Below are 11,513 nucleotides of genomic sequence, written 5' to 3'. Positions count from 1 at the left end.
CCTCCATAAACTGTAAAAAGGAGCCAGAAGAGAGCTAATGTGGCTCCCTACCACCAGGGTAGTGTGGTCTGGTGTGGGAGTCCTCACCTTTCAGAAAAAAGTGGATACAACAACAGGAAAGGGAAGGACAAGATTTTTCCAGGGATGGTAGCAAAGCCAATACAGCTGTATCTATGCAGATTTTAAGCAGTTCTCCTTCCCTCAGGGTTAAGGGTGACTGTTCCCAGTCCTACTGCCCTGCAAATGAAACTGAGGCAGAAAGCACGGGGGCAGCTGAGCTGTCACATTGCAGCATGCCTATCACCCATGTACAAGCGACTTGTGCTCATTTGTGTGTGTTTGTATTTACCCTCCCAGGGAAATGCAAGAGCAGCTCATTAAATAGCGTGACAAATAACTTCTGTCGCTGTCTATTCCATTGTTTGCGTCTCTAAAATGTTTGCGTGTGCTACTTTGGGATGTACAGTCAGGCCCCATTGAGCACACGAATGGGCAAGTATTAGAGCTGTAATGCAACACCTTGAATTTGCCATCTCTGCAACTCACTTAATTAAGGGATGTGTATCCAGAAAGCAGAAAATGCACATTTCTCAGTACAAAAGGTGAAATTTCTGAAATCCATTAGATACACAGTAGGATAAAAATGTGCAAGGTTCCCACACACTGCTATGTCAATGCATCTTGTTCCTTTTCTGTAATGCCCCCTGCTATTCTGAGCAAAAATCTTCCAATGCATTTCTGCTGATGTGCCTCAAACCTCAGCCCTGACACTCTGCTAATCCCAGCCATCCTTCCCTCAACATTTTTACACTACAGCCCTATACTGATGGGCTGCAACTTTTGCTATTCAAAGAAATAACAAGAACGAACCAGCTCCTTGGGTCTTACCCTCAACAAGCTAGGGGAAACCATATAATAAATATCTGTATGGGAAAAAGCCCCACAGAAATGCGCCACGTGCTATATAACAGGCTTCAAACACTTTCTCACAAACTGAAGACAGCAGTAAGAGCCTCAGCTGTAAATTAAGGAGAAAGAGAGCAGAGGAAATGCAGGGCACGACAATAACTTAGATCCCAGCAGTAATTCGGGTATTCGCAGTTCTGGCAGCACCTCGAGAGTTTATCATCAGTTGTGGTATGTCAGAAACTTAGAAGGGAGAGACTGAGGATGAGCCAATACATGGCTTTGGCAGAGCCCTTTGATTCCAGCATGCCTCAGTTTCCCCAGCACTTCAGCGAAGATATGACACTTCTGCCATGGTGAAGTGTTTTATCTCTGTGCCTGAAAACGGATGCAGTGACAAACTATTGCAGGTGCCAAAGAGGGGACCACCTGTGTACAAACCGTTTTGCAAGTGTCTGCAAGGGACAGATGATAAAAAGTACAGTTTCCAGCTGAGGTATCTCAGTGCTGTTGTACCTCTGTGTTTGAGAGCTGAAACCAGGGCTGCTTCCCATACGTGAAGATCTCCCAGAGGATCACCCCGAAGCTCCAGACGTCGCTCTCTGTTGTGAACTTCCTGTACATGATGCTCTCCGGAGGCATCCAGCGGATAGGCAGCATGGTGTGTCCTCCAACCTGGGTGAGGGCAAAGGCACAAGGACATCTGAGTGAAGAGAGCCCTGGGGAAGCGGTCAGCCCTGGTGTGATGTGGACAAACTCAGGGCCTCCCTGCGAGGTACATCAACATGGAGCTGTTCAAAAAAGCTGGGCTTGCTACTGCCTCCCTGACCACCCATGAGCTTACCCACCAATCCCACCTGGTTAACGTGATGGATAGGGAGTGAAATGTATGAAGATAAATGATGCCCTCTCCTCCCAAAATAGGTTTGTAAAGAAATCAAATGACAAAATGCCAAGAGTATACTGAAACTCCACAGTCGGATGGAGGCAAGGCAAGAAACAGTGTTCAGCCAAGTATTTTGCTGAGTTTTGCAGGGCCTCAGTGCTCTGAGGCAGCCACCAGAAATTCAGCATGAGGTTTATCCCTCTTTTCGGTAAGGTTTTCTAAAAACCATGCAGAGGCATCTGCACATCACCTAATTGCATGAAAGATTTTGTGCTCATAAAACTGCTGCGGGCCTTTTCAAAGAGTGCTTTGAATATGTAAATGACTGCAGGACCATACTGCAAAAAGGCGGTCTGTTTGTAAAGAACAAGATTTTGCAGGCAGGGGTATGCCAGGCATTTAATGGAGGCAGGAAAGCCAGCCCCTTTGGAGAGTTTGGAAGTGGAAGAGCCCATGGGCAAAGTCCCGTTGGGGTATGCCAAGCCAGGGAAAGGCACTTTCTCAGTCAGGATCTACCTTTCTCTAAGGCACATGAATCCAGCAGGTAGAAACATGCAAACAGTTTGAAAGCAGATGGATTTACCTTCAGATTCACTAGAGATTTCTAAACAAGCATCTCTGAGCAGGACAAGTTTTTCTCTGTTCTGTCCTACATAAGAAGCACCATCTGTGGGGAAACAGCTAATTGATAAGACCAGCCGGCGCTGGAAGCAGTATGGCTGCAAGTCCCCAGCACTTGTTTCTGCTGAGGGTAAAGTGCCTGAGGTTTTAGTGGTGATGAGAAAGAGTGCTTTTGTGGCACTGCTTGGAAAACTGCTTGTCTCATTACGGACACCAAAAAAGCAAGTGCTAATAACTTTGTAGTGCTGCAGCTGAATCACACAGGAAGAAACCTCTCTCATCCTGTGACAGATCAGGGGAGAAGGTATCTGGTATCTAGGTTTCCAGCATATATGTGGCTATTTAAAATAATGACATTGTTGTGCTTACTTGGATGAAATGTTTCTTGTACAAACAAAAGCTCTCCTCCGAGCTGCTAGTTTTCCCAAGCTGCCACGGGTTTCTTTGCCTGATTAAAGCAGAACTAGTGTGGCGTAGGGTCAGTGCAGAGACACGCTGCAGTGCTTGGAAGCAAAAGGGACAGTGCTGGGGAGGTGTGTTGGAACAGGGTGTGAAGTGGGTATGATGCTTAGCAGGCTTTCTGCAAGAAGGGTGTGAGTCTGGGGTTTGGCAGAATTTGGACTCGGGCTTGCACTGTTGTACTCGGAGGTCTGCGGACCAACTCTTTTTCTAACTCTGAAACAAAGCCTCCTTCAAAAAAAAAAGGTGTTTTAAAAGTCTCAAGAACATCTTTCTTTTCTGAGTGCTCAGAACTGTGATGCATGAAGATAAAAAGCTCATTGCATTTCTACACCTCCTATTTAGAGATGGCTTGGCTGGTGTGTTCTCAGCTTGCAGCTCTGAACTCCCAAGAATGTTCTCCCGTAATGGAAATATGCTTTTCTTTGTTTGTTCCTTTGAAACCCTGACTGCAATTTTAGCTCTTTCCTGCATTCCCAGCTTTTACAAGTTGCTCTCCCTTCTTGTGAAGGGCTCCGAGGAAATGTTATCGACAGAACAGAACATACATCAAACTTGATTGTTACAAAAACTGTTCTGTGCTAATGCTTATTTTGTTCTCCTTTAAGTAGCACTAACTCTTCAGTTTTCCAGCAATCTCGAAATGATTACTTATTGCAAAGCTTTCCATATTTGCAATATCCTGAATCTTGCAGGATCATTTGAGATTACAGGTAGTAATGTATCGAGAACACTTAACTCCTTTTTGTACAGGTCTTACAGCAGTTCAAAATCTATGAGCCAGGTCCTCAGCTTACACGAACGGTATTACAACAATAATACTTGAATGGGAGGGCCCTGATTTACCCCACTTGAGAATCTGGCCTTGAAAGCAGAGCAGAGAAGCCAGTAGTCCCACCTCAGTTCTAATAAGCTAAAATAAACTCGAGGTCTTTGGTGTCTTCTAGACACATCCTGGTGAAGAACTGCCAGCCAAGTGACATACACAGGTAACAGTTGTCCCAATGATGTGACAAAACAGTCTTGCCTTAGCTCATATGGTGGGGTCCAGGGACTGCCAAAGCATTCATCACATCCCTGTCATGTGAGACATATCTTTTACTAAAAATCAATACAGTAATAATTAATAATAAAATTCATTTTTTGGGGGGAAAGAACCCCAAGCAATATCCAGAAAGGTGTGGGTCCCAAAACAGGGCTCAGTTCTGCTCCTAGATAAGAAGGTATTCTTTGCAGAGGTATTCTTTGCATCTCAAACAAGGTGCTACATTTTTGAGAGCTAGTGTTAAATCTTGCACCTACTAGCTAACTCTAAGCAGAACAGTCATCAGTTAAACTGTACCATAAAACCACTCCAGTGTCTAACCTAGCACATAAGGCTGACTATTATATTTTAAAGTATCTCCTGTAACTATCCCTTATTGCTCCCCTCACAAACTGATTAGGATTAAAATTCCCATTTCACAGATGAGAAAACAGATGCAGGAAGGCAGGGAGAGGCCCTGCTCTGAAGCTGTGTAGTAAGAGAACACTAAGTCGAGTCTTCCTGGTCTGCAGTCAGCCATACCCTGTTATTTGCTGATGTAGCAAAATGATTTACAGCTGAGCACAGAGGAATTGTGCTACTGATGCCGTAGGAAACAGTGTATGTCCAGGGTGACAGAAATCCTTTGCGTAACATGTAGTGGCTGTAATCTGTGTTATGCCACTATAGACTTGCACGATTACCACAGCTACATACTTTTTTTACAGGACCAGTCATTGCCAAAAGCGTAAAAGCAAAATGATGCTATTAAATCAGGCTAGAAAAAGAGGATGCTGCTTTTTTCTTTTGCAAAACCAGTTTGCATGGCGTGTCCTTGGCTTTGGAAAGAATCGTTATGTCTTTAGAAAGAAGCTGAAAGTTTGCTTCAGTCAAGCCCTTCTTTACTCAGAGCTGGGCCTGGCAGATTTCAGAAATAAGAGAGCATGCAAGACTGATGCTTGTCAGGAGCATGCTACTTCTGAGTCTTTTCTAAAACAGTCATGTCATCTTCCCACCCCATCTTCCTCCATTTCCCTTGGGAGCCAGGGATGAGGGAGCCCAGCCACCATGCAGGTTCATCTTCTAAAGGCCTCTAAGGGTGAAATGTCCTCCAACATGTCATTGCGACATCTCCACTGGGGACACACCACAACCCGGAAGAGGGATTTGCTGTCAAGCAAATAAGGCAAATAAATCCTCTTCTGTTCCTCCTTTTAAATCCTATGATACTGCCAAGCTCGTCCTTTCTCCTTGTTATTTTAATGCTTCGTAGACCTGCAGACTGGCCTCTTTATCCCATTGCCATGGCTGTCTGGCTTTGCTTGACATTTTTAGCTCTGTAAGTTTCTCTCCCTATATCGTTTCCCTGTGCCCACACTGACATATTATTCCCACTGCTTTGCTCTTTCAGCTTGCAGTACTATCCTGGTAACAAACAGAGCAACCAGTGCATATCCTCTGAGTGGCCAAGGCTTTCTTTTTCTGTCTCCATTTCAAGATCACAGTATCTTCTACTAATTTCCAACCTTTCCTAGTGGATAGTCCCAACTGCATGACCTGATCTACAGCCACATGTTTCTGATACTCCAGGGCACCTGGCCTCTGCTCTGAAACCTCATTACACATCCAAGCCCGCAGACTTGCAAGATAACCAGCCACTCCCTTTGAACAGCTTATTGCTGTATTAGACATGAACCTCAGGGAGCTCGGGGAGGTTCATGAAAGGCCAGCGTTAACGGCCATTAGGAAGAGAGATAATTACTTAATGCTAGTACAGCACTTTGATGATGTAAAGCCATGTAAGTGCTATGTAGAAGTATTATAAGGCTCGAGGTTTGTCTGCTACCAAGGAAAGCTGGTGTCTGGGGAAAAAAATCTCCTTGTCCCAGCTTTCTGAATGACATCCAGCTGATTAGGAAGGGAAAAATGACTTCTTATCCCCAATGACTTTGACAGTACAGCAGCAGGTAATGGAGCAGCAGTGTTCGGCGAAGACTGCTATATAGCCACAGTTTGGGCTACTAACAGAGATACCATGGAAATCAAAACCAGAGCAGGACTGAAAAACCCTCATGAGAGCTTTAGACTGGTGGGAATCCAGGTACTATCATGTTAAAAGCAGCTCTCGGTGGGCAGCCCTGTTTTCCCCCTCCTGGCTTCATGTACTAGCTCCAGGGCTGTTGCTCTGCGGCATTCAGAGCGGAGCCACTGAGCCATCACCTCTGTGTTCACAGCTGAAGGTTGCTTCACGGATCTCAGCTAAGAAGGGAATTTGGTCTCTGGCGTACTCTAAGACTGTGTTTTATTTTCCTTTTTGTGGAGTTTCCTTCCCAACTTTGAAATAAAAAATAAATCAGTGCTGTTGTGTGCTTGGTCATTTGACATTTGCTATCCAAGATCATTTGACAGCTTTCTTCCTGTTCCTGGCATACTTCAGGGAGGTTCTGCTCCGGCTTCTGCCTGAGGAAAGTCACACAAACAACCATAGGTGTCTTCGTATAGTGCAGCATTATTTGAACTTCCCTTTTGTGTGCAAGAAGCTGGAGTTTGTGCAGAATCACGTAGCAGTAGTGGAGACCTTGGCACCATTTCTCTCCAGGAAAAATCCATTCAACACTCAATCCACTTGGCCGAGTGATGACACACGTTCTCTGATTGCTGTTTCTGTTCCTGCTGCTGTAGGTAGGGATAACCTGGGCTCTTGTTTAATTGCACACCTGGCTGTCATCCCAGGCTGGGATGCACAGGAACATATGTCCTTTAGACCTCAGCTCTAGGAGCTGGCTGATCCCTGGAAGATTCTTAGCTCTGAACCTTCCCCCAGCAGCCAGATGTATGTCCCCATCAGGACACATTGATTCGTGCTGCGGGCAGGATGTGTTGTTCCGCAGTTCTGGACAGCCTTGTATGAGTAAGAGCCGCAGGTGGTTGGGTCACCCAAGAGGACACAGGGACAAAAAAAAGCAATGCAAGCAAGAAGCAGGAACAGCTTCTCTGTTTGGCTAAGCTGAGCTCTTGGAGAAAAACAAACAACAAACAAAACTGCTGTAGATCATTCCTTTGTAAGTCGAAGTTTGTCAGATCAGGTTGAGGCATGAGAAGGTGGCTTCTCAGGGGCGAAGCAAAGGGCAGTATGTGCTCGTGGCTGAGGATCCAGGAGAAGACACTCCTTCCCAGCCTTCAGTGCTGGATCCAGCAGCATTGAGAGACATTTGTCTATCAGATGTGACAGTATTTTGCTTCTGTGAGTCCTAACAGATTCCTGGGCACCTTTTGCAAAGCAAAAGGATTAACTCTGAAATGCCAGATCGAGCTGAGCTTTGCTGAACATTAGCTGTCCCACATTTCAAAGTTTTAACTGTCACTTTACTAGGCTCTTAAGTACCCAAGTAGTTTACATCAGAGGTAGCTGAATTTGACTGCAAGTTGTGACTGGATGTGATTCCCAAGTACATTATCTGTAATTTCCTTTCAGCTTATCCAGAAAGAAGGGTGCTAGCTATGTCTGAGACTGTGCCATTGCTCTGGCAATGCTCAAAAAATCCCCAAGGTGTTCTCCTGACTGAAAAGGCATCATGCACCATGGCCATACCGGCCCCCAGGCTGAGCCTCTTCGAAGTGATTCAAAAGCCATCACTGCAAACTCTCAGCGCAGCCCTGTCCTTGCCCTCAGGTCTTGGGCCTCTGCTGTCCCTGCTTTCATAGCCAGTGCTGAATGTGAGCTTAAAAACAGTCAGCAAACAACGAAAAGCTTCCACCAAACATTTTGACTCCCTTGACTTGTATTGTCCTCACCATGCAGCACTCCGCATGTGTCTGCTCCACTTTCTAGGAACCGCAGATCTGGTCCTCTCCTAATCCTCACTCACTGCACCATCTCTTCCATTGCATGCTCCAGCAGTGCCGCAGTGTGGGGCTTGCTGCCTGCTCCCCTGTGTGCCAGTGACTGAAGACATGTCACAGCAGTTCACAAGGGATCACAGAGGGTTTCTGGAGATTTACAGAATGCACAAAGCAACCTGTAGTTGTTTCTTCCACTTGCATGCACCTGTGCTGGGTGTCCTAGCCTTGCCCAAAGCAGGGGAGATGCAGGTTGTCTGCTGCCAGAGGCGTGAGGGTTGGGCTTACCCAGAGAGAGCATGGGGAAAGGAACCAAATGTCCCTTTCATGAGGTGATGTAGGGAGCCAGATGGACTCGCTCAGGAGTGGGAAAGACTGACCAGGCAGGGTTAATGCGAAACTGAGAAGGGGGTGAGACCTTCCTGCTGTCAGTAGGACTGTTTGGCAAGGGACCGTTTGTTCCCCCCAGATACACATACTGTGTTTAAACATGAGTCTAAAAATAAAGCCTGCCATTGACATTGTTTTTCCTTACTTCATTTAACAATCTAGTTGCTTTATGACCTGTAATTCTGAATCACGTTGAATCAAGCGGTGTAATTTGCAAGCAGGGACAGCGGCCTTTCTCCCCCTTCCCCTCATCTCTGCTCCACTGAGTGTGTTTTAATCCCACGGTTTTGGTTTTCAGCATTCCTAATGAGCTATTAACAAGCTGCCAATTACTTATGCAAATGAGGGGGGCAGACATGGTGGGGTGGCTGTAGCTAGAGGTAAATTCTGCTACCTCAAAACGGCCTGAGATAAATCACTGCTGCTCTAAGAGCTGCCTGTACCCAAGAGTCCTCTCAGTTATATTATCTGCCATCTAAAAATGCCAGAGGTAATGCAGAGGATGGTTAAGAAAAGGGAAACAGAGGAGTAATCGCACATATATTTTTAATTATGTTTGCCAATAATCTATTTGGTGCACTCCTTACCACGGTTCACCCCTCCCCTTTTCTTTCCAGAACTCAAAGCAGCAGCACCCACTGCTAGGGAAGGGCGGCACAACCAGCCTGCAGAGCAACCAAGGCAAATTTCTCATTCATGTAAGTAAATACTCGAGAAGCCATGATCTCCAGCTGTGGGACATCAGCTGTGAGGAAGCCCAGCCATGCTTCACTCAGCTGAGGAGACATGGGAGCAGAGCAGCTGTAGCTTGCAAAGCACCAAGTGGTCAGCGAGGCCACCACCAGGTCCTAGCAGGTCCTACTCACCTGTCCTAACAGTTGCTGCTAGAGCCTCCCCATGTGAAGGAGAGGTGACCAGCCTCCTGAGTCTCTGGGCCACCTACTGAAAGATTCTTGTGGCCCAGAATGACCGGGGAAGTGGTAGAACTGGGGATGTGTTCACTAATGGGAGACCTAGTGGCTTCCCAGGAGTCCTACTGCTTGGCTGTGGGTTGGCACTGGGCGGCTCTGCGGAAGGATGCATGCAGATGGTGGCCTCTGTGGTCTTCTGCACCAAAGCCACAACATGGGCACCGCATCTGAGCTGTTCAAAAGCTACAAACTAAGCCACCTTTCTCTTGGTCACTGCCCAGGTAACAGCAGGGGCTGGGAAGGCCACTAAACCTATTCAAACTACAACCATCAGATAGTCAGTTCGTCAGGAACCATATGGATTTAGCAACTTATCTGCACCAGGCTGGAGGCCCTTGCACCACACCACAGTCTTTTTTAGGAAAGACCTCCTGAGAGACGTTCAATACCCATGAAACAGCACAGCTGTCAGCTGGTTCCAACTTCAAAGGGGATCTGTAGTCTGCAAAGACTGCAAGTACCAACAGAAATTGTCCATGACTGATCTGCATTATCATTTTGCAGTGAGCTGGTAATACTACAAGAAGTGTTTAATAGCTCAAAAGCTAATCAGAGAGAGGCTAAGTTAAACCATCATGATGCAAGAAATGCGTCCATCAGAATTCCACTCTTTTGGCAATGCAGATAATGAAAATCAGCTCAGTTTCTGGCTTTGGAAAGTAGGAAGAAGATTTGACCAATAAATCTTAACCTGGCAGTATAAAAGCAAAGGCTCAAAATGGCCTGAGAAATGCAGCTTAGGAAATAAGACCAATAAAGCACTTGCATGTGCAATCGCTCTATGCTAAAATGCTTTCAGATTGGTATCTCATAATTTCCCCTTCCATCGTCCCTCTGTGTCCTGTCAGTGACTCCCCTCTGGGTAACCAATAATGCTCCATCTTCGTCTGCAGCCAGAGCCGGTCCTGACTGACGACTATACATGATTTAGATAAGGCTCCATTACTTAACTTCTAGATGCTGGATAATCAGTTCAACTGCCTTGGCATTAATCATAATAATATTCAAAATTCATTAGGCTAGATTGTTTGGAAATCTATTTCTTGTTAATGTCAGATTCACTGAACATAGGCCTGGCAGCGTAGAGAAAGAAATTTAATACAATGCAGGGTATAGGAACTCCCTGTAGAAGTGGTCCCTTCCTTTACGTGCAGCAGTTAAGTAGCAGTGAAACACTGTGAGCGTGCTGCCTGTTGGTTGATCAAGGGGCATCGCCAGAAATACCTGGCAGAGAGTGGAGTTTTTCAGGGGGAAGGTTAGATGCTCAGATCTGTGCCCACAAATCTTCACAGTACCTGTTGTATCTAAACACTGGGCAAGCAACCCAGAGACTTTTATGTGCAATCATGGTATGGAGGTATAAAAATCGAAGTCTTTTTAAAATATAAATCTGTTCCTTGCTTTCCTGAAAACTTAAGAGTACTTTAGGTTAGAGGATGGGGCCTTAGTGCTTTACCAAGATGAAAAACTTTCAGCAATAAAATAGCTGGATCATTCCTTCTAGCCAGTTTCCTGTAGGCCAATTGAGGACGGTTCCCAATGGTGCGCTTCCTAATTGTTTATTTGGACTGTTTAAGCATTTTGGGTGATGGTGCCTTCCTTCAGGTATGAGTTCTCACCCTCTAGTTGAACAGTGGTTTCTCAGCAGGGAAAGATCACAGAAATACAGAACAATTCAGAAGATGCATACACTTTCTCTCCTAATGAAGGCAGTGCAGGCACAGATGGCATCTCAGACAAATACGTTGCAAGCCGTGTTAAAATAAAGAGCTCATCATCGGAGGCTGCAGTGTCACACCTACTAATGATGTGATTAAACTCATCAGTGCCGGTGGGAAATCTGTGCCAGCTCTGGCACTGCTGAATGGAGAGCTGCATTTCACAGCAGAGGCAAACCCCAACGTCCCCCCTCCCCTCCCCCCCCTCCAACCCATGAGTTAGGCCACAGTAGAGACACACTGTATGTACGATGCTAATGGCCAGACTTCCTGAGACTCAAAAGAGGGGAGGTTGCCCTGGACATGCCCTTCCCATGCCTGCCTGAAGCAGCACTGCCAAAAGGTGGTGTGGCAGGCAGAGGAGACCCTGCAGATGGTGACAGCAGCCAAAGAGGGACAGGCACAGGAGAAGAGAGCGACTGCACCCATCTGAGCATGGCTGCGATGGGGCAGCAGCAGCAGCCCTGGCAAGAGCCAGAACTAAAGCCAGCAATAGCAAAAATGGTGGCACATCCAGAAGGTGAGGCTGGAGTTTGGCTGCAGGATTCTGCTGGAAAACAAGCTGAATTTGAAAATTTTAAGGAATCAAGCATTGCATCCTCTTCTACTCTTATTTTTCCACCTGAGACTTTCTGTGCATTATTTTTCCACCTGAGACTTTCTGTCCATTCTTTGTCAAGTTTTCTGGATGCCCTTGA

At 46.1% G+C, this 11,513-nt stretch overlaps 1 protein-coding gene across 2 annotated transcripts in view; it reads right to left on the bottom strand.

The window, feature by feature from the left end:
* NTRK3 (neurotrophic receptor tyrosine kinase 3) overlaps positions 1–11,513 on the bottom strand; it is a 234,413-nt gene that overhangs the window by 15,952 nt on the left and 206,948 nt on the right. For both annotated transcript variants that reach the window (XM_075431339.1, XM_075431340.1), the window contains one exon: positions 1,423–1,581. In XM_075431339.1, coding sequence (XP_075287454.1) covers positions 1,423–1,581 — 159 coding nt within the window. The remainder of the gene's footprint in view (positions 1–1,422; positions 1,582–11,513) is intronic.

The sequence above is a fragment of the Opisthocomus hoazin genome, chromosome 10 (assembly GCF_030867145.1).
Source record: "Opisthocomus hoazin isolate bOpiHoa1 chromosome 10, bOpiHoa1.hap1, whole genome shotgun sequence".
Taxonomy (NCBI): Eukaryota; Metazoa; Chordata; class Aves; order Opisthocomiformes; family Opisthocomidae; genus Opisthocomus; species Opisthocomus hoazin.
The sequence above is the reverse complement of the archived record's forward strand: the minus strand, read 5'-3'. Positions and strand labels throughout refer to the sequence as shown.